This window comes from Eleutherodactylus coqui, chromosome 8 (genome assembly GCF_035609145.1).
Source record: "Eleutherodactylus coqui strain aEleCoq1 chromosome 8, aEleCoq1.hap1, whole genome shotgun sequence".
NCBI classification, from domain to species: Eukaryota; Metazoa; Chordata; class Amphibia; order Anura; family Eleutherodactylidae; genus Eleutherodactylus; species Eleutherodactylus coqui.
The window spans coordinates 1,368,374-1,392,390 of NC_089844.1; the positions used below are offsets into that span (position 1 = coordinate 1,368,374).

Genomic DNA, 24,017 nt, shown 5'->3' on the forward strand with positions numbered 1-24,017 from the left:
GGCCTTGTAATGCCACCTCCTCCTCCTGCTTGGGTCATGGGATCAGCACTGGGCAACATGTATTTTCTCTCCTTTTACCAAAGTTATCTGAGACACTGGTTTGAGCCAAACATAAGGAGCGTTACTGCATTAATGAGACGTTCATAGCTGTACTAGCATCGGAGTCCGCTTTATGCCCACGATTGCTAAGGGTGTGGGCAGAAGCCAAAGTCCTGGGGGAAATGCAACTCCGCCAGCTTTGGCCCGTGGAACCTCTTCCTGGTTCATCCAGTCTTTGGAGCGATTAAAGCAACCGCAACTAATTAAATGAGAAGTTCACAGCTGTACTATCATCAGAGTCTGCTTTATGCCCACGATTGCTGAGGGTGTGTGCAGAGGCCGAGGTCCTCGGTGGAGTGAAAGTCTGCCATGTTGGGGCACTGTAATTGCTTCATGTTTATTACTTTCCTTCGGTTCCTTTGGCTCGCGTATGCTGTGAGTGCACAAAGACTTCCCATAGCGGTGTTTTACCTGTCTGACACAAATATACTCACTGACTAGGGTAGAAATGTGGGCCGAGGTCCTTGGCGGGGTGAAACTCTGCTATGCTTGGGCACTCTGATTTCTTCTTGTGTAATACCTTCTTTGTGCACTGACAGCATAGGTAAGCCCAAGGAACTCAAAGACTTTCCATTGCGGTGTTGAGCTATCTTACACTTACACAGAATGAATTGTGTGGGGACACATGGATTTCCCATTGCTATGCAACTCACGGCACCTTGGGTCACACAAGATGGAGGCTGGGACCGAGCCTGACCCTGGGCCCTCTCACGTGCTTCCCACACAGAGTATTGCTGCATTGTGGAGATGTGTAGAAGTGCTGGCACCTGAGTCCCCTTTATGCCCATGTTTCCGGCTCCTAACAATTTTGCAATGGAGGTGGCACGGGATTGGAATGATGATCGAACGTCAATTTATCATCAATTCTCAACAGCATTGTGGGCTATCGCCCCCACTTTCAAAGAGGGTCGCTGCCTGGCCCTGCCAACCCTCTGCAGTGTGTGCCTATGGTTCCTCCTCATCCAGTACACGCTTATAAATAGACCTGAGGGTGGTGTGGCTATGAAGCGAGCGTGTGGCATGAGGGCAGCTGAACGCTGCACAGGGGCACTTTTGTGTGCACTGTGGACGCAGGATCGTGCGGGGGGGGGGGGGGGGGGGGGTTGGACAGCAATGCCAGCATGTAACCCAGGAGAAGAGGCAGCGGTGTCACCCACAGGCAGTGATTGTCCTTGGTTGCAGGTAGTGTGGTGCTTAGCTAAGGTGTGCCTTGCTAATGAGGGTTTGTCCCAAGTAAAAATTGTTAGGGGGGTGACGCCAGACTCTTCCCCCATTTTGGCTTAATAGTGGGACCTGGGACCCTTAGATGCAGCAACGCATGCTGCCCCTGCCCTTCCCTATCCGGTTCTGTGGTGTTTCCATGACTTTCTGATGTTTTCCGGAGTTTCACAAGTCATAACCTATGCGGGTATCGGTCCCATACAAAAATGCTCGAGTTGCCCATTGCTTTCAATGGGGTTCGTTACTCAAAATGAGCTCTCGAGCATTGCGAAAAGTTCGACTCGAGCAACGAGCACCCGAGCATTTTTGTGCTCGCTCATCTCTAGTGATGGGGGCAGCTCAACTTGTGATCTCCGTTTTCCACTCCTAGCTATGAAGTCTACAGCCTGGTCGTGAATTGTGGACGAGAGGCCTGAATTATCACATGCACAGCCCCTGCACAGAACTGCCTCTATGTGCTTATAGGTTACTGCATGAGTAGAGAGAGGAAAGTGGAAGAGGGAGTAGGGTGAGGCTGATTGTTTGCCTTCTGGCGTAGGTGGGCTCTCCAAGACAGCGTTTGTTTACATTTTTGCTGCATTTTAAATGCCTACTACAAATCGTACAAATTACTACTGCTCTTTCATAACCTGAGTTTTCAAACTCCCGTGATCAGACCTAGCTGTTGGCCTGATATTGCTGCTGCAACTAGTTGAAGCTAATGGTGTTGGTATAGCTCTTTTGTTTTTTTGAGACAGCCTTCTCCTCATCTCGCTATGGTTCTGCCCCACAAAGGTCCACCTTTACCTCCTCTACCTGTAAACTGCTATGATAACTTCCTGCCTCTTCATGTTAAGTCAAGTACTTCATCATCTTCCACGTCCTCTTCCTCATAGTGTAATGTATTACCGGCACTGAATAGGAGCTGTGGGTGTAGTAGTCATACAAGCCAGTAGTCAGGATAGCCAGGAGTCATTATTGGGAAATCTTGGTTATAGTACATATGGGTGAGGCAGGTAAGATAGTCAGAGAGGAAGCCAGAAGTCATCAATGGGAGGTCTCAGTTCGCAATGCAAAGGTATGAGGCAGGTAACATAGTCAGAGAGGATGCAAGAAGTCATTATAAGGAGGTCTTGCAGAAATAGCGGAGAAGGAGGCAATGTGGAGCTGGATTAAACCATGCTGTGAAGCAGATTAATCATGTGCTGGTGCAGTGGCAGGGCAAGGCTTTTATAGGAAGTCTAATCAAGAACCAAGTGGAGCTAGAACTTGAGAACAAGGTAACAGGTAGGGCTCCCACCCACTGGCGATATTTTCTTTCTTGCGCTGAGAGAGCACGTGAAAAATCTCGCATCGCAGCGCAAGAAAGAGGCCGGTATAGAACCGGCATATCGCAAGTGGTTTCAATGAGGCTAGCGACAGCAGCGCTAGCCCCATTGAAAGCACAGTGAGAATGCCGCGGACTTCTGCCACAGCTGTGGCAGAAGTCCGCGGCATTCTATTCTATTGCTTTCAATGGGATCGGCCAAGCCCCACAGAATGATTATCGGGGAAGGGCTTGAAATATAAGCCCTTCCCCAATAATCATCAATAAGTGTGAAAAAAATATATATTACTCACCTCTCCTGCGCTCAGCTGCGTCCTCCTGCTGGCTCCCCGGAACTGCTCTGAAGGTCTTTCAGCAGTTAAAAAATCCCCGCCTCCTGAAAGGGCTGTGCAGATTGGCTGAGGGCTTAGCCAATAGCAGCTACTGCTTAGCTATTGGCTGAGTGCTCAGTCAATCACACATAGCTCTTAGCTATTCATTCATCCCGCGGGGATGAAGGAAACTCCTGCCACAGCTGTCACAGCTGTGACAGCTGTGGCAGAAGTCCCCGGCATTCTCCATCTCTTTTTTTAATGGGCCTAGCGCTGCTGCCGCTGGCCCCATTGAAAAGACTGGCGATATGTCGGCGTGATGCCGATATCCCGGCTTCATGGCGATTTTTTTCTCGCACTGCGATGCGAGACTAACTTTAGAATCGCATCGCAGTGGAGAAAATATCGCCAGTAGGTGGGAGCCCGTATGCAAGGAAAATGTCTAAGGAGTTGATGGCTCAATAAGAAGGGGTACTTCTGGGAGTACAGGAGATTGCAAGTTCGAGTCCAGACACATAGAATCATAAAATGGTATAGTTGGAAGGGACCTCCAGGGTCATCAGGTCTAACCCCCTGCTCAATACTGGTTTCACTAAGTCATCCCAGACAGCTGTCTGCCCAGCCTTGTTTGAAGACTTCCATTGAAGGAAAACTTACTACTTCCCATGGCAACATGTTCCACTCATTGATCACCCTCACTGTCAGAAAGTTTTTTTTAATACATAATCTGTGTCACCTCCCTTTCAGTTTCATCCCATTGTTTCTAGTCTTTCCTTGTTCAAATAGGAATAGTGCCGATCCCTCTGCACTGTGACAGCTATTCAGATATTTGTAGACAGCTATTAAATCTCCTCTCAGCCTTCTTTCTGCAAGCTAAACATTCCCAGATAATTTAACTGTTCTTCATAGGACATGATTTGAAGACTACTCACTATCCAAATAGCTCTGTCTGAACTTGCTCTAGTTTATGTATGTCTTTTTTAAATTGGGTTGCCCAGAGCTGGACCCAGTATTCCAGATGAGGTCTGACTAAGGAAGAGTAGAGGGGAATAATTATCTCATTTAATCTAGACTCTATGCTTGTCTTAATAGATCCCATAATTGCGTTTGCCTTTTTGGCTGCTGCATCACATTGTTGACTCATGTTCAGTCTGTGATCTATTAGTATACCGAAGTCTTTTTCACATGTACTGCTGCTTATCCTTAGTCCTCCCATTCTGTATGTGCTTTATGCATTTTTTTGCCCAGATGTAGACGTTTGCATTTCTCCTTGTTAATTATAATTCTGTTAGTCGCCGCCTACAGTTCAAGCTTTTCTAGATCTTTTTGAATTATCTTTCTTTCTTCTCTAGTGTTAACTATTCCTCATAGCTTTGTGTCCTCAAAATGTTTAATCAGTTTCCTCTCAATTCAGCCCTCCACATAATTGATAAAAATGTTGAACACCACTGGACCCAGTAGAGAGCCTTGCGGTAACCCACTTAACATATTCTTCCAATTGGATGTGGAGCCATTTATAACCACTGTATGAGTATGATCACTCAGCCAGTTGTGATTCCACTTAACAGTTGCCTTGCCAATCCCATATTTGGTCATTTTTTCAATAAGGATCGTATGAGATACTTTGCCAAATGCTTTACTAAAGTCAAGATATACTAGGTTATATTTAATGCATTTTCCTGATCAACCCAGTTGGTGATTCTGTCGTAGAAGGAAATTAGATTAGTCTGGCATGACTTGTTTGTTACAAACCCATGCGGTCTCTGGTAAATTACTCCATTTTCATATATGCTGTTTAATAATTTGTTCAAAGATCTTTCCCAGTATAGAAGTCAGGCCCACAGGCCTGTAGTTTCCTGGGTCCACCTTCTTCTCTTTTTTTGAAGATAGGGGCATTTGCCTTTTTCCAATCTTCTGGGACTTCTGCTATTTTTCAGGAATTTTCAGAGAATGTGGCAAGTGGTTCAGCAATTACATCTGATGCTAATTTCAGTATCCTAGGATTTAATTTATCTGGACCTGGAGACTTGAATTTTAGTTAGGTTAGCTAAGTGTCCCCTCACAATCTCTTTGTCTATAGATAACCTGCCTTATTTTATTCCCCCAATAGCACAGGGAAGATCAACTGATGTTCCATTTACTTGAGGAAAAACAGGTACAAAAAAGGAATTTGAAAGTTCGGCCTTCTCAACATCATTTTTATAATCAATTCACCATTTTCATCCTGTAAAATTCCCTAGTACTTATGAAATCAACAATTTTAACGTTCACATTGCCTGATCTATGGATCGGTTTAACTGTAGTTATTATAATTACAGAGATAAATAAGCATCCCTGTAACATCCTAAAAGGAGGTACAAGAGCAAGATGAACAGAAGAATAGAGGCCATGTGGTAAAGCTCAAGGCCACGAAGCACCTCACCTCTACAGATTTAGGTTTTGAGAGGGTTTGATAGCTGATGTGACTGTACCTTCCTTCCCATTAAAAAATATATGAAGGCAGATTGTAGGCATTTAAAGAAGTTCATGGGGAGCTAGATAGGCAGGGTCTTGCATAAGTACAGAAAGCGAGAGATGACGTCCATCTTTAGCACATTTATCCGGCCAAACCAGGTGAGATATTTTTTGTCACAGTTCAAGTCTTTTAATGTGCGATCCAGCAAGGGGAGATAGTTCAAGGTGCATAGAGCAAAGAAGTCCTGGGGGATTGATATACCTAAGTATTTGATATGGGAATTTCTCCATTTAAATAGGAACTGTTGGGATAACAGCTGAGTTTCAGAGGATGGCATGGAGATATTTAGCGATATTGATTTTAAAGTTACTTACTGAGTTTTTCATATTTTTGGACTTCCCCTAAAATTGATGGATGGGAAATGTGTGGCTGTGTAACATATAGAAGCAGATTGTAAGCATATAATGAGGTCTTGTACTGCTGGGACCCAATGATGAGGCTGTGTACTCTGAGGATCTACCACAAGGCTAGAGCAAAATGTTCCATGATCAGTGCAGAGTAATGTAGAAAGAGGGCAGCCCTGCCTGGTGCCGTCATTAATGAAGAATGGAATTGACAGTATTCCATTCGTTCTGATCTGCATTAGAGATGAGCGAACGTACTCGTCCGAGCTTGATATTTGTGCGAATATTAGGGTGTTCGGGATGCTCGTTACTCTTAACGAGCACCACGCGGTGTTCCGGTTACATTCAGTTTCCTCTCTGAGACGTTAGCGCGCTTTTCTGGCCAATTGAAAGACAGGGAAGGCATTACAACTTCCCCCTGTGACGTTCAAGCCCTATACCACCCCCCTGCTGTGAGTGGCTGGGGCGATCAGATGTCACCCGAGTATAAAAGTCGGCCCCTCCCGCGGCTCGCCTCAGATGTCTTGTGAGTTAGCTGAGGGACAGTGGTATCGTGTTGGAGCTGCTGTAGGGAGAGTGTTAGGAGTTAGTGTAGGCTTCAAGAACCCCAACGGTCCATCTCAGGGCCACATCTATCCATGTGCAGTACTGTGGAGGGTGGTGTTAGCAGTGTTGCACAAATTTTTTTTTTTCAAAATCGGCAGTCTGCAGAGCATTGCGCCTTGCATTAATAGTACAGGGACAGAAGTGGTGGTTAGGCAGGGAGAGTGTTAGGAGTGAGTGTAGGCTTCAAGAACCCCAACGGTCCATCTTAGGGCCACATCTATCCGTGTGCAGTACTGTGCAGGCTGCTGTTAGCAGTGTTGCATTTTTTTTTCTTTTCAAAATCGGCTGTCTGCAGAGCATTGCGCCTTGCAGTAATACTACAGGGAGAGAATTGTGTAGGCAGGGCCAGAAGACATATCTTATCTGATTGAATATAGTCAGTGGGCCCTCCGTTTCCCAAAAAGGGAAACATTCAATTTGTCCTGCAGGCTTGCGCCAATTTATTTGCTGCCTGGGAAAAGTAACCGCTCTGCTGCACTTCATATAACTGCATTTCTGTGCAACACATATCTTATCTGATTGAATATAGTCAGAGGGCCTTTTCTTTTTTAAAAAAAGGGAAACATTCTATGTGCCCTGCCTCTGTCAGTCCTCAGCGTTCTGTGTACGTGTGTGGTGGGTGGAGATAGTAAACAAATCATACGCAGCCAGCTACGTTTAACAGCAGGCTTGCGCCAATTTATTTCCTGCCTGGGAAATCAAATCACTGGTAATACACCATGCTGAGGGGTAGGGGTAGGCCTATAGAACGTGGACGCGGGCGAGGACGCGGAGGCCCAAGTCAGGGTGTGGGCACAGGCCGAGCCAGTGCAGTGGCCAGGGGTAGAGGCAGGGCCAGACCGAATAATCCACCAACTGTTTCCCAAAGCGCCCCCTCGCGCCATGCCACCCTGCACAGGTCAAGGTGCTCTACGGTGTGGCAGTTTTTCACAGAGACGCCTGACGACCGACGAACAGTGGTGTGCAACCTTTGTCGCGCCAAGATCAGCTGGGGAGGCACCACCAACAGCATGCGCAGGCATATGATAGCCAAGCACCCCACAAGGTGGGACGATGCCCGTTCACCGCCTCCGGTTTGCACCACTGCCTCTCCCCCTGTGCCCCAACCTGCCACTGAGATCCAACCCCCCTCTGAGGACACAGGCACTACCGTCTCCTGGCCTGCACCCACACCCTCACCTCCGCTGTCCTCGGCCCCATCCAGCAATGTCTCTCAGCGTAGCGTCCAGACGTCGCTAGCGCCACAGTTTGAGGGCAAGCGCACGTACGACGCCAAGCACCCGCACGCTTAAGCGTTAAACGTGCACATTGCAAAATTGATCAGCCTAGAGATGCTGCCGTATAGGCTTGTGGAAACGGAGGCTTTCAAAAGCATGATGGCGGTGGCGGCCCCGCGCTACTCGGTTCCCAGTCGCCACTACTTTTCCCGATGTGCCGTCCCAGGCCTCCATGACCACGTCTCCCGCAACATTGTACGCGCCCTCACCAACGCGGTTACTGCCAAGGTCCACTTAACAACAGACACGTGGACAAGCACAGGCGGGCAGGGCCACTACATCTCCCTGACGGCACATTGGGTGAATTTAGTGGAGGCTGGGACAGAGTCAGAGCCTGGGACCGCTCACGTCCTACCCACCCCCAGAATTGCGTGCCCCAGCTCGGTGGTGGTATCTGCGGGGGTGTATGCTTCCTCCACTAAACCACCCTCCTCCTCCTCCTACGCAACCTCTGTCTCGCAATCAAGATGTGTCAACAGCAGCACGTCGCCAGCAGTCGGTGTCACGCGGCGTGGCAGCACAGCGGTGGGCAAGCGTCAGCAGGCCGTGCTGAAACTACTCAGCTTAGGAGAGAAGAGGCACACAGCCCACGAACTGCTGCAGGGTCTGACAGAGCAGACCGACCGCTGGCTTGCGCCGCTGAGCCTCCAACCGGGCATGGTCGTGTGTGACAACGGCCGTAAGCTGGTGGCGGCTCTGCAGCTCGGCAGCCTCACGCACGTGCCATGCCTGGCCCATGTGTTTAATTTGGTGGTTCAGCGCTTTCTGAAAAGCTACCCCCACTTGTCATACCTGCTCGGAAAGGTGCGCCGGATCTGCGCACATTTCCGCAAATCCCACACGCACGCTGCCACCCTGCGGACCCTGCAACATCGGTTTAATCTGCCAGTGCACCGACTGCTGTGCGACGTGCCCACACAGTGGAACTCTACGCTCCACATGTTGGCCAGACTCTATGAGCAGCGTAGAGCTATAGTGGAATACCAACTCCAACTTGCGCGGCGCAGTGGGAGTCAGCCTCCTCAATTATTTACAGAAGAGTGGGCCTGGTTGGCAGCCATCTGCCAGGTCCTTGGAAAATTTGAGGAGTCTACCCAGGTGGTGAGCGGCGATGCTGCAATCATTAGCGTCACCATTCCTCTGCTATGCATCTTGAGAAGTTCCCTGCAAAGAATAAAGGCAGACGCTTTGCGCTCGGAAACAGAGCCGGGGGAAGACAGTATGTCGCTGGATAGTCAGAGCACCCTCCTGTCTATATCTCAGCGCGTTCAGGAGGAGGAGGAGGAGCATGAGGACCATGAGGAGGAGGGGGAAGAGACAGCTTGGCCCCCTGCTGACGGTACCCATGCTGCTTTCCTGTCATCCTTTCAGCGTGTATGGCCTGCGGAGGAGGAAGAGGAGGAGGAGGAGGATCCTGAAAGTGATCTTCCTAGTGAAGACAGCCATGTGTTGCGTACAGGTACCCTGGCACACATGGCTGACTTCATGTTAGGATGCCTTTCTCGTGACCCTCACGTTACACGCATTCTGGCCACTACGGATTACTGGGTGTACACACTGCTCGATCCACGGTATAAGGAGAGCCTTTGCACTCTCATTCCCGAAGAGGAAAGGGGTTCGAGAATGATGCTATACCGCAGGGCGCTGGTGGAAAGACTGATGGTAAACTTCCCATCCGACAGCGCTAGTGGCAGAAGGCGCAGTTACGAGGGCCAGGTAGCAGGGGAGGCGCAGAGATCAGGCAGCATGTACAGCGCAGGCAGGGGAACATTCTCCAAGGCCTTTGCCAGCTTTATGGCTCCCCAGCAAGACTGTGTCACCGCTCCCCAGTCAAGGCTGAGTCGGCGGGAGCACTGTAAAAGGATGGTGAGGGAGTACGTAGCCGATCGCACGACCGTCCTCCGTGACGCCTCTGCCACCTACAACTACTGGGTGTCGAAGCTGGACACGTGGCACGAACTCGCGCTGTATGCCCTGGAGGTGCTTGCTTGTCCTGCGGCTAGCGTCTTGTCAGAGAGTGTGTTTAGTGTGGCTGGGGGAATCATCACGGATAAGCGTACCCACCTCTCAAACGACAGTGTCGACAGGCTTACACTCATCAAGATGAACAAAGCCTGGATTTCCCCAGACTTCTCTTCTCCACCAGCGGACAGCAGCGATACCTAAGCAATACGTAGGCTGCACCTGCGGATGGAAGCATCGTTCTCTCTCACCATCCAAAACGTGGACATTTCTGCTTCATCAATCTGTGTATAATATTCCTCCTCCTCCTCCTCCTGCTCCTCCTCCTGAAACCTCACGTAATGACGCTGAACGGACAATTTTTCTTAGGGCCACAAGGCTCACTCATATAATTTTTCTTAAAAATTTTTATACGTTTCAATGCTCTTAAAAGCGTTGAAACTTTAACTTGAACCAATTTTTCGTTAAACTGGGCTGCCTCCAGGCCAAGTTACCACTTAAGCCACATTAACCAAAGTGATTAATGGGTTTCACCTGCCCTCTTGGTTGGACATGGCCAATTTTTTGGATGTACATTAGTACTGTTGATACCTCGCTTCCTGGCACCCACCCATGCTGTGGGTCCACAGAGAATAATAAATGCATCTGTTTCCACATCTAAAGAACCCCAGTCAGACTGGGGCATGCAGTGTGGGCCGAAGCCCACCTGCATTAAGCACGACATTACTACCTCAGCTGTGTTGGGCAATGCAATGGGATATATTTATGTACTGCCGCTGGGTTCCAGGGAGCCACCCATGCTGTCGGTCCACAGGGACTTCACAATAGGGAGTTGTACCTGCCTGTGTCTATGAATTAAAAACCGCGGTCTGACTGGGGCATGCAGACACCTTGACAGAATGAATAGTGTGTGGCACATAGGTTACCCATTGCTATGCCCACGTGTGCAGCTCCTGATGGCAGTGGCACAGGATTATATTTCTCATTGCTTCTGTACAGCATTGTGGGCTATCGCCCCGCCCCTTTTAAAGAGGGTCGCTGCCTAGCCGTGCCAACCCTCTGCAGTGTGTGCCTGCGGTTCCTCGTCATGGCAGACGCACTTATAAATAGACATGAGGGTGGTGTGGCATGAGGGCAGCTGAAGGCTGTGCAGGGACACTTTGGTGTGCGCTGTGGGGGGTTTGGTCAGCATGTAACCCAGGAGAAGTGGCAGCGGAGTGTCATGCAGGCAGTGATTGTGCTTTGTTGGAGGTAGTGTGGTGCTTAGCTAAGGTATGCATTGCTAATGAGGGCTTTTCAGAAGTAAAAGTTGTTGGGAGGGGGGGGGGGCCCACTCTTGCCGGTATTGTGGCTTAATAGTGGGACCTGTGAACTTGAGATGCAGCCCAACATGTAGCCCCTCGCCTGCCCTATCCGTTGCTGTGTCGTTCCCATCACTTTCTTGAATTGCCCAGATTTTCACACATGAAAACTTTAGCGAGCATCGGCGAAATACAAAAATGCTCGGGTCGCCCATTGACTTCAATGGGGTTCGCTACTCGAAACGAACCCTCGAGCATTGCGAAAATTTCGTCCCGAGTAACGAGCACCCGAGCATTTTGGTGCTCGCTCATCTCTATTGTCGGGTCATGGGCTCTGTCACTAGAGGGAGTTATAGGATAAGGCATGAAGGTGTGGGAGACACGGGGGTGGAGGAGGCTGGCAAGGGGTCAACCACATTTGTCAGCATGTTCATAGGAATATTTTTTTAATTCAATGTCTATAGTGGTCAATGTCTATAATCTCTATCCTAGTGTTGAGGAGATCTTTTAGGGCCGACGGGGAGTGTACAAAACGGGGAGTGATAATGTACAAATGATGCGCTAAACTTGATAAATGTGCCTATATTATGACAACCAGGAAAAGCAGAACAGAGAGCAGAAACGCAATATACCACTGATAAATAATACAAGAAAAAAGTGGCAATAAAAGTACAAAACAACAATATATCAATGTGAAAAAACACTCTCCCAGGAAGAGACCAGTGTTTAGGTCTCAATACGCATTAGAGTTTTGCCTATACGTACTCCATTCTGCTTTTCTTAGTTGTACTAATATACACACATTTATCAAGTTTAGTGCACTGTTTGTACATTACCGCTTTTGCATTAGATTTGTGAGATGTTTCTAAGTCATGTAGGTTATTTAGTCGGGAGGTTACTTTGAAGGAGTTGACTTTCTTCAGGCGGGTACCATGTTTGATTAGTGTACCTCATAGTACGCACTTTAGGGCTTCCCATTGGAAGGGTAAGGATGTAGGGTTCGAGGAATTCTGTAATCATTGATCATAGATCATATTTATGAAGCACACACACAGTCATTTAGTGAATTTTCATTTAGGCGCCATGTCCAGGGCCTTCCCAGTGTTCCTGAAATTTCCAGAGACAATGAGACCAATGCGTGGTCTGACCATAGAATATTTCCTATGGATGTGGCTGGTTGTCAAGAGGGCATGGTGAGTCAACAGAACTAGAGCGATACGACTATAGGATTGGTGTGCATGAGAAAAGAAAGAGTAGTCCCTTTCCTGAGGGTGGAGAATTTGCCAAATGTCAACTAACTAGAGATCATGAACGTGTTGTTTTATGGAGCGCAAATGTGAGCTTGGGAGGTGGCCTCTAGGATTAATGGAATCCGTACCAGGGTCTAGACTGAGGTTAAAGTCGCCTCCAATCAGAATCATTATGTCAGCAAAATCTGTCAATTTACAAGTGAAATTTGCCATCTGGCCTCCCAGAGTCACCAAGATACCTAATTGTGGGGGTGAAAAAACAGAGACCACGTGTCCTTTCCTCAGGTAATGCATTGCTAGGAGTATTAGCTGCAATATAAGAGATATTAGTTAAAACATTGACCCTTGTGGGAGAAATAATGTTTGAAATTTAGTCACAGGTTGCATAGAATAAGCTATAATTCACTTTCAGGTTGGATGATTGTGGTCTTGAGAAGGAACTTGTCCTGTCATTCTTCTGAGAATCGTGGGGTTGCTCTGGAAGATTGTTCGTGGCTTGTTGATTGTGAGCGGTGAAGTCTGGTGGGTGTTTTGGGTTCATGGTGTTGAGGTAGTGATGGTCCCTGTGAGTTGAGAAAGGGGAATGCCAGCAAATTCGGAAGGTGTATATTTTCGATCTCAGGGAACTGTGATGAGGCAACTACTTGGTCTGCTGAATGTAGGAAGAAGACGCTTTTGATTTTCCTGATGAGATGGAAGGGATTGCCCCATCTGTAGGTAGAGCCATTTTCTGTGATTAGATTCAGAAGGGCACTGAGAAGGCATCTCATGCCCAAAATTTTCCATAATACATGAGATCACCATGTTTTGATGGGAGATTGGGCCTTGCATCCAGCACTGTTGTAGGATCACTTCCATTTGTAAAAGTGGACTCTATACAAAATGCACTGAGGAGCTGATCCTTCTGCTTGATGAGTACCCACCATTTTGTGCGACAACCATAGAATAGAGGTTGCTAGGCAGAACTGCTTCTGGTATACCCTGCAGCTTAATGTTGTTTTGTCTACTTCTGTTCTCCTGATCATCTGTTTGCAGTAGCATGTCTTAATTGAATGAGTTTTGTGTAGACAGGGAATTCTGGACTTTGATCAGGCGCTGTTCCAGTATGGAGGATGCTTGCTCTTGTACTGTGACAAGCGCTGGCACTATACAAATAAAGATTATTATTGTGATATGGAGCATAACTCCACATAAAACGCCTCTAAAGCCCTCTCTTGGCATTGCTCCACTTTATGTATCATGGAAGCTAAGTTTCTTTAGGTGGGTAACCCGTTAAGCAAAGCCCATATTGCTTCAAGTCCTGAAACATATTGCGTTTCCACTGTAGATGAAGAGAGAGGATGAGACCCATGTGAAGGGCTTGGATGTGGATTAGTTTTCTGGAGTATTGTGGTCTCAATGTATGTAGGTCTGGAGGCTGTCTGCAGTTCATCCTGTGCTGTTGCAGGCTGGAGTGATAGTTAATGGAGTGGAGGCTGGTGTATGTAGCAGACACCAGCTACAGGTACAGCCCACACGCTCCCCACTGCAGGCCATTCCTCTGCCATAGGGGATAGCTGCAAGCTCCTATGTCTGGGCATTCTGTATTGAGCTGCTATAGCAGCAGCAGAGGAGTCCTGTGTGTGAGTAGCAGGGAGGGGCACCTCGCCTCCCATGGTGGCTCTAAGCAGGCATCTTCTGCTGGCTAATAAGAGGCCTGAGGGGAGCACAGAAATCTGCTTAATGCATTCACTCCAGCAGCCACTGGAATGGATCTGAGTCTTCCTTTCTTCTTCATCTCATGCAGTTAGATAATAAAATAGCTGCAGGGGGTCTCTGTGTCTTTTCCCTGGGTCTCAATTAGTGGTGCCTATGTCCACTGCTCAATCAGTGAGTGTCTTCACAGTGCCATGTCCAAGCCACACCCCAAATCCTTTTTGATTGCTTTTGGCCTCTCTTACAAGCCTCAATTCATTATTAGCTTTTCTGACACTTGCCCTACAGTTTTTTCAGACCGCATTATATTATTTTTTAGATATTCAACCCCCTTTTCATTTGGTAAACATATGTTTCTTCCTTTTTAACATGTGCAAGTTCTGTGTTAATACATCCTAGTTTCTTTAACCCCTTAAAGACCCTTTTTTTTTCCCATTTTCATTTTCTCCTCCCCCTTTTAAAAAAAATTGTAACTCATTTATCTATCGATGTCGCTGTATTAGGGTTTGCTTTTTGTGAGACAATGTTGTATTTTTCAATTGTACTATTTAATGTACCATATAATGTACTGAAAAACTTTTAAAAAATTCTAAGTGGAGTAAAATGAAAAAAAAAAAAAGACATGCTGCCATCTTTCAGTGCGTCTTATTTCTACGGTGCACAGACTGCAACAAAAATGACCTGATAACGTTATTCTATGGGTCAGTACGATTGTTGCGATACCAAACTTGTATAGTTCTTTTTTTTACTGTATTACTCTTTTAATTTTTCAAAGGCATTTCATTTTTTAGTTATTTTCTGCTGCCATCTTCTGTGCGCAATAACTTTTTTATTTTTCTGTTGACATAGTTGTGTGAGGGCTCAGCTTTTGCCCATGGGTGTCAACTGTAATAAACAGCTGACACCCGCGCTGTATGAAGAGAGGTCGCCCCGTGACCTCTCTTCATACATACCCCGACGCTTCAGGATGTAAATGTACATCCTGGAGCGGGAAGGAGTTCAATGCTTCCCATTCTTCCTTCTTTTAGGGATCGGTAATGATTGTGCTTTGAAAATCTTATTTTACAATTTTTCCCAACCTTCTTGGGCATTTCTGTCCTTAAGAACATCCAGCCATTGGATTCTTCCTACCCTCTTTCTGAGTCCATTAAAATCTGCCTTTCTGAAATCCAACCTTGAGGTCTGAGTCTTCTCAGGTCTTCCTCCCCTTGTTATCCAAAATTTAAGGATAGCATGATCACTGCCTCCTAAGGTCCCAGCCACCTTTACTTTCTCAACCATAGCAGATCCCCCCTTGTTTCTTTTCTTCCCTTTGGAAACAAAGTTGACAGCAAGAGCAGATAAGAATTTGTTGGACCTATTATTTTTGCCTGACAGAGATTCCTAACAAATGTATGAATTGATAAAATCTCCCATGATCACTATGTTGGGCTTCTTTGAGAGCTTGGCCATCTGATGTAGAAAGAGTTCCTCCATATCTTCTGCTTGTCCAGGCGGCCTATAGTAAATGCCTACAATGGTGTCCTACCGCAACACCTCCTCCACTTTTATTAGGTCTGTTTCTTATAAAAAGGTTGCATCCTTCAAACTTTGTATTCCAATCATGTGTATCATCCCACCAAGTGTCCGTGATACCTATAACATCATATGTCTCTTCCTGTGTTAGGAGCTCCAGTTCTCCTTGTTTGTTTCCCATGCTCTGTACATTTGTATAGAAACATGTTAGTTTGTGATCGGGGTCTCTTGCTCCTCTACTTTCCTTCTGCATTTTTTGTCTTTGTTTTCTCTTTCCACTTCTAATAGTAAGGTTCTAAAAAGTACTAATTATCTGTATATTTTTAACCTGACCTTTCACTTCCCTTTCCATGTTGTTTTAATTTAAAGCTCTCCTGATGAGTGTAGCAAAGCGCCTGCCAAATGCATGCTACCTGTGTTTATAAGGTACAAGCAAGCAATCCATGATATAGTTAATTCACTCCATGGTCTAGAAATTCAAATCTTTGCTGACAGCACCATCGATGTGGCCAATTGTTCACCTCTAGAATCCAGTTCCATCTTCTTATTTCATTGCCATGCACTGAGAGGACAGATCAGAAGACCATCTGTGCTCCTAGTTCCTTCACCCTCCTGCAGAAGTCTTCAAAGTCTCTGCAGACAGTTGCAAAGTCTTCTTTTGTAGTGTCTTTTGTGCCTACATGTATTGGTAGGAATGGGTAGTAGACTGTAGGACTGAAGTGTCTTGATAGCTGATCAGATATGTCTTTGATTTGTGCACCTTGAAGACCGCACACCTCTCATGGGGCCATGTCAGGTCTGCAGACAGCAGCCTCTGTTCCCCTCAATAGGGAATCCCCTACAACCACAACTCTCCTTTTCTTCTTCACAACAGCACTTATTTTCTCCATCCAGGAGGACTCTTTGTCCTTTTTACACAGGTCTTTGTGGGTAGAGTCATTTCCTGATGTACCTCTTCATTGTTCTTCTTTATGAGAGTCTAGTGCTTGTTCCTGAGGAGTGTGGGTGCTTCATGACTCCTGATCATCCTGCTTCTTTGGGTCACATGTTTCCATTCCTCTGCTTCTGCAGGTACACTGAAAATATATTTTCCTTCAACATTTTGAAGACTTTCTTCTGTTCTGTCAAGGAAATCCTGATCTTTCTTAATGAGTTTCAGAGTAGCTATTCTCTCCTGAAGACTCTGCACCTTTTCCTCCAATAGAGACACAAGCTTGCATTTCTGGCAGGTGAAGTTTGGCTTTTTCTCTGATAGGTCTGTAAACATATAGCATACATTGCAGCTCATCATATGGCTGTCGGATTCATATATTTGAAAATCTAGCTTTGCAGGAATTTGTGATCATTGCAGTGGAATATCTGCTTACCCATAACTTCTTTGCTTTTAATGGAACATTTTTTGTCTAATTAACTGGAGCTTCAATGGGAGCTAAATTGTTACCTTCTCTGGCCATTATTTATATGAGCTAATGGGGACATTAAAAAAATCTTTGCTTCAGATCTTTAGTTTGCAGATTCTTTGGTCTGATATGGCTGCTTTATTGATGATCTCATTATGATCTGGGACGGCAAACAGACGGCCATACCGGATTTCATTGAATAGCTAAATAAAAATAATTTAAATCTCTGTTTTGCAGTAGAAGTACAAAGGCAGGAAATTGCTTTTTTAGATTTATACCTTATGAGAGATGTGGCTGCGGGAGTGGTGGTCTCCTCCACCTACCGTAAGCCCACCGCAGGAAATACGCTTCTCCATGCGAAGTCCTGCCACCCCATGCATGTAAAAAGAGCATTATCTTTAGGGGGGTTTATAAGAACAAGAAGAAATTGTTCAACTGAGGATGCATGGAATAAGGAAAAGGGAGTAATAAGTGAACATTTAAAGGAACGTGGATACCCTAAAGGGTTAATAGAGCAAGCTAAATTTAATATTTTGCGCCAGGATAGGATCCCAGATAATTTGGTTACAGATGGAGTAAAATGTATATCAAAAAGGGCTCCTACTTTGGCACAAAAATTAACTCAAAGTTTGTACTCTGGAAACAAGAAAACTTCGTCAAGCTATGAATGAAATTAGTGTGGATGGCACATCATTATAACATACAGATGCAGAGGGGAGGGGGGGACACGTTCCTCTTGATCTAAATAAATGTTCAAACAGTCTGAGCAGAGAGACAAGCACTAAATCAGTCCATGGAGCTGAGGAATGCCACAGATTTATGATGCCTCCTATCACTAATGCACACATAGGAAGATAGGAGAAGATAGAAATACTACCTCAGCAGCACCAAGAAAAGATAGGAACATAGAAAAGCTATCTTGGCATTTTATTTATGTATTTATGAATATCATTTTCTGTGTTGGATAATTTTAAATCATATTTTATAGCATTGGTTGTTAAGAATGTGACAATACCAATATGTGTAGCTTTTCTTTTTTTGTTCTTTTTTTTCTTCAAATATTCAAACCATTATTTAAGGGGAAAAAGTTTTAAAATCTTTTTTTTCTGTAAAAACAGTCGCCATGGTGAGCAATGACTTTTATGTGGCATTTGGGGTGTTAAATCCTCCTTTCACTCTTTTCTAGAAATAAAGACCCTCATTTGTGACAAATAAAGAGCAAACAGGCTCGTTAATTGATAAGGTGTGTGTGGGGGGTTAAGATGAACAAATAAATCCATGTTACCTCTGCCTTGGGACAGAGGTGCAGATGGGAGAAGCACAGATGTTATCTGCAGCCTGCTTATTTCCTTTTGCCTCGTCTGCCCAAGCTGTAAATTCACCATCCTTGACCCCACATCACACAGCTGAAGCTTTGGTTTTATCAGTGCTTCGGAGATGCTTCTTGGCTTTTAAATGTCAGTAAAGGCATGTTGGTAATATAATAGAACCAGAGCTACAGCCATTTGAATTAGAACAGGCTCAGTTAATTCAATACTGTAATGTCCTTTTCCTGTAGAATGAGCTCTGTTCAGGGTAAACTGTAGGGCGGGTAAAGAAGTTGTCAGGTAGTCTTAAAGAAAAAGCAGGACAAATCTTAATAAATAAGAAATAAAGCAGTATATTAATTTAAAATAGCCTGGAAACCCTGCACAGACGCTCCACTGTGCCCGGAGTTGATTGATAAAATCCACAACATTGATGATGTTATATGAATGAGCATCTTACATATAAGTATCACATACCTTTACATTCTATAGCAGGAGGATTTTGCTTGGTGCAGTTTCCTTCTACGTCACGTCTTAAACAGCCATATAGCCTGGACTCATTACCAACACAATGGATTTTCCCTCTCCATATTGGTCCTGGTCTTCTTGTGTAGTTCAGTAATGATGGCACTGCATCTCCACATGTGAACTCTCTACAGATGACATTGGCTGTTTCTGGCTCTGCATCAATTTCACAAACAGATTCCCAAGTATCACCACCAGCTCTTGTTTCTAAATAGCCGGAACATGGATGAGGCCCGTTAACTAATCGGTATTCTCTGTGACCTAAAGAATAATACACCAAAACTCATTAAACTATTTAAGATTAAGGGATATCTAGTTAATGTTGTGCTTTATATATAATATCTATACAAATGAAATTAAATGTCTTAATAGATCATAGACTGAACATGAGTCAACAATGTGATGCAGCAGCCAAAAATGCAAACACAATTCTGGGATGAACTAAGAGAAGCATAGAGTCTAGATCACGTGAGGTCATTATCCCCTCTACTCTTCCTTAGTCAGACCTCATCTGGAATACTGGGTCCAGTTCTGGGCAACCCAATTTAAAAAAAAGACATACATAAACTAGAGCAAGTTCAGAGAAGAGTTACCAAGATGGTGAGCGGTCTGCAAATCATGTCCTATGAGGAACGGTTAAAGGACCTGGGAATGTTTAGCAGAAGAGAAGGCTGAGAGGAGACTTAATAGCTATCTACAAATATCTGAAGGGCTGTCACAGTGCAGAGGGATCAGCCCTATTCTCATTTGCACAAGTAAGACTAGAAGCAATGGGTTGAAACTGAAAGGGAGGAGACACAGATTAGATATTAGAAAAAACTTTCTGACAGTGAGGGTGATCAATGAGTGGAACAGGTTATCACTGGAGATGGTGAGTTTTACTTCAATGGAAGTGTTCAAACAAAGGCTGGACAAATATCTGTCTGGGATTACTTAGTAAATCCTGCACTGAGCAGGGGTTGGACCTGATGACCCTGGAGGTCCCTTCTAACTCTACCATTCTAGGATTCTATGAATAATTGACTGACTAATTGATCAAACAGAGCCAAAACTGAAGTTAAAAACATGACTGATTAGCTGTTCCCTGAAGCTCCTCTATCAAAGTTATTTAACATCAAATGGACCCATTGAGTCCCCATGTAACCTCCTATACCTGGAGCCCTCTGAGCCTCCTACTGGCACAACTCCTTAACTGCAGTGACAGGTGATCCTGCAAGCAGCCCGTAAACATGGTCCAATTCACCAAGATGATGTATCGGTATCAATCTTCCCTGACTTCTCTACAGAGCTCAAAAAACAAAGAACATTGTTCACCAGGATCAAACACAAGCTGTGGGACCCCCAGTTGCCCTACTCCATAGCATATCCTGCTCCTCTAAGAGTGGTGGATGGCGACCGCACATGGATCTTCATGACTCCCGTGGTGGCTGAGGAATGGCTGTTTACCAGACGATGCACAAAGAAGCCATAACATCTGTCTGCCGATATCCAGTTATAAACGTGGGACTGCAATGAGTTTATCTGTTTAACCCTGAAGTACTTTTGTGAGTTATGAGCCGGTTATGCTTATCCTATAGAAGGGCCAGTTATTAGACATGCAGAGCCCAGTCGATCCAATTACTGGTTGGCCTCATAAATGATGGATGGAAGGTGCACATCGCATGCTGATGAAGTAATCCTATTGTGTTCTAGATAAGGACAGTATATCTATTTTCTGGAAATACAGCACATGGGACTCCTTTCCTTATCTTTTATACTTGCTTTTAGCAGGGAATCTCTTTAATCCTTCCTGAGTATAGTGTCTGTCCAAGCTATTAATATTACTGAATTTGCTATAGTACCCCATGTGTAGAGAATCTGTTTTCTTACTACACAGTTGCCACCTGTTACCCTTTTGGCCACGAGTAAGGTCATGTTATAGTTTATTTTGTTTAATTGTGCATAACAAGTTGACTTATAGCCATTTATAATACTACTTTATATAATACTAGCCGATATACCTGGCTTCACCCAACTTCATTTGATACAGGTGTTTACATGTTGTTTGCATGGAAAGTTCTATGAAGTGTTGGTTACTTTAGATTAACCAAGTAATAAAATATGTATACATATATAGGACCGATAGATTCTCCTCAGGCTGCATGTAGTGATGTCCCTCTGCAGAATGTGCCACCCCTCCCACCCTCCACATTTAGGACCTAAATAATATTTGTGCTAAATTTCACGCTTGTATGACACCAGTAATTTACATTACATAAGGGTGCACTTACTTTTGCAATTAGCATTGAATAATCGAGTTGTATCCCCTTACTTTTCTTATTTAGGGCCTTACTTTTTCTACTTAGGACCTAAAGAATGCTCGTGCCAAATTTCATGCTTGTACTACATCGGGAAGTTACATTACATAGGGGTGTACTTACTTTTGCAATTAGCATTGAATAATTGAGTTGTGACCCCTTTACTTTTCCTATTTAGGACCTAAAAAATGGTCGTGCCAAATTTCATATTTGTAGGATATTGGAAAGTTACATTACATAGGGGTGCCAATATTTTTACACTTAGCATTGCATAATCAAGCTGTGACCCCTTTACTTTTTCTACTTAGGATCTAAAGAATAGTCGTGACAAATGTCATGTTTGTATGACACCAGGAAGTTAGAGAATTAGTGGCGAGTCAGTCAGTCAGTGAGTAAGTCAGTCAGTGTGGGCTGTCAATAAATCAAGCAATCAGCAGCACCATATGCAAAAGCAGATACCACTGCGGGAGTAAATCCAACTATGCACGCCTACCCTGAATCTGGACATCAGGAGTCTTCAATGGTATAACAGAATAGGATGGTACGGTTCCCATGTGCTGCCGTACCATCTTATTCAGTCAGTGTGGGCTTTCGCCTTTATATATATGGATGTCGATTAGACCAGATGACTGCAATAATATATTCCAAGAAATCACAAAAGTAGAGGGGTCTAATAGTAGCAAACTAACCCTTCACAGAAAAGAACCCTAAAATATAACTTATTAATGTCAATATTAAACATAGCGGCTAAGGACTAACACGCAAATATTGGCTGTCCCTCGAATTGGATCACCTTAACAGAGCAGTGATCCCTCTTAGGGACATACACAAAAAAGACCACGGTGACAAACGTATTAGTTGAATAGATGAACAGCTTCTGGTGCACTGCAATCCCTATATAAAGGATAAGGGATGAGCAGTGGGAGGTAAACAGCCACAAGTATTTCATGATGTTAAGGCCGACCCACATATCAGTATATCTCTTCTCTAAGCAAGATTGGGAGATCTACATATAACTTTAGGGTTTTGGGGGGATTCAATAGATCCAATGCTTTTCCCATATAGTTCACTATTAGAGATGAGCGAGCACCAAACTGCTCGGGTGCTCGTTGCTCGAGTCGAGCTTTCCGCGATGCTCGAGGGTTCGTTTCAAGTAACGAACCCCACTGAAGTCAATGGGCGACTCGAGCATTTTTGTATATGACTGATGCTTGCTAAGGTTTTCATTTGTGCAAATCTGCAAAACCTACGAAAGTGATGGAAACGACACAGAAACGGATAGGGCAGGCGAGCGGCAACATTCAGGGCTGCATCTCAGGTTCCCAGGTCTCACTATTAAGCTACAGTAGCGGCAACAGTGCCCCCCCCCCCAACAATTTTTACTTCGGACAAACCCTTATTAGCAATGCACACCATAGCTAAGCACCACACTACCTCCAACCATGCACAATCACTGCCTGCGGGACACACCGCTGCCTCTTCTCCTGGGTTACAAGCTGTACAACCCCCCCCCCCCCGCATGACCCTGCATCCGCAGCGCAGACAACAGTGTCCCTGCGCAGCCTTCAGCTGCCCTCATGCCACACGCTGGCCTCAGAGCCACACCACCCTCACGTCTATTTATAAGTGCATCTGTGATGAGGAGGAACCGGAGGCACACACTGCAAAGGGTTGGCAGGGCCAGGCAGCGACCCTCTTTGAAAGGGGGGGGGGCGATAGCCCACAATGCTGTGGAGTATTGATAATAGATTGACATTCCATCTTCATTTCAATCCTTTGGCACCTCCGTCAGGAACTGCAAGCGTGGGCATATAGGGGACTCGCTGCCAGCCCAGCACTTCTACACATCTCCACAATGCAGCAATACTCGGTGCGGGAAGTATGTGAGTGGGCCCTTGGTCAGCCTCTGTCCCAGCCAACACCTTGTGTGGCCCAAGGTGCTGCAAGTGACATAGCAATGGGGACTCCATGTGTCCACACACTACTCATTCTGTTTGGGTGTTGGATACCTCATCGACAACGCAAGGGGTAAACCATCTGCACTCTGCACCCTACCCAAGTCTGTCAGTGTTATGGGGACAGACAGGTAAAACACCTCAATGGGAAGTCTGTGTGCACCCACAGCATGGGTGGCTAGCAGGAACCCACAGACAGCACATAAAGAAATCCCATTGCAGTGCCCTGGATAGCTCAGGTTACGTGAGAGGAAATACATGTTGGCTGCGGCCCACACTCCATGCCCTAGACATTCGTGTTTTTTTTTTAAAGTGCCAGGCAGGTGCAACTTCGCTATGGCAAGTCTGTGTGCACCCGCATCATGGGTGGCTAGCAGAAACACATAGAAGGTACATAAAGAAATCCCATTGCAGTGCCCCGGATAGCTGAGGTTACGTGAGAGGAAATACATGTTGGCCTCGGCCCACAATCCATGCCCCAGTCAGTCGGAGTTTTTTGGGGGGCCAAATAGGTAGAACACCACGATGGGAAGACTTAGTGCACCCATAGTATACACAGACCCCTGTATATTCCTGTAGCAAAGGTATAAGCTGACCCCGGTAACAGTTATTTTGTAATTATGTCTAGGGAGACCCCATTAACATTTCTGTATTAACAGTATAGACAGACCCCAGTAACATTTCATTAGCAGAAGCATAGGCAGACCCCTGTAACAGTTATGTTGCAGCAGTATTGGCAGACCCCTGTAACATTTATGTAGCAGCAGTATTGGCAGACCCCTGTAACATTTGTGTAGCAGCAGTATATGCAGACCCCTGTAACATTTCAGTAGTAACAGTATAGACAGACCCCAGTAAAATTTCTGCTGTAGCAGTATAGACAGAGCCAAGTAACATTTCTGTAGCAACAGTATAGGCAGACCCCAGTAACATTTATGTAGCAGCAGTATAAGCAGATACCTGTAACATTTCTGTAGCAGCAGTATAAGCAGACCCCTGTAACATTTTTGTTGCAGAAGCATAGGTAGACCCCTGTAACATGTCTGTAGTAGAAGTATAGGCAGACTCCAGTAATATTTCTGTAGCAGCAGTGTAAGCAGACCCCCTGTAACATTTACGTGGCAGAAGTAT

The 24,017-nt window shown here is 45.4% G+C and overlaps 1 protein-coding gene across 1 annotated transcript in view; it reads right to left on the reverse strand.

The window, feature by feature from the left end:
* LOC136576110 (scavenger receptor cysteine-rich type 1 protein M130-like) overlaps positions 1-24,017 on the reverse strand; it is a 513,398-nt gene that overhangs the window by 381,765 nt on the left and 107,616 nt on the right. Inside the window, exon 3 of the mRNA XM_066575131.1 lies at positions 18,587-18,895. Within this exon, the coding sequence (XP_066431228.1) occupies positions 18,587-18,895 (309 nt within the window). The remainder of the gene's footprint in view (positions 1-18,586; positions 18,896-24,017) is intronic.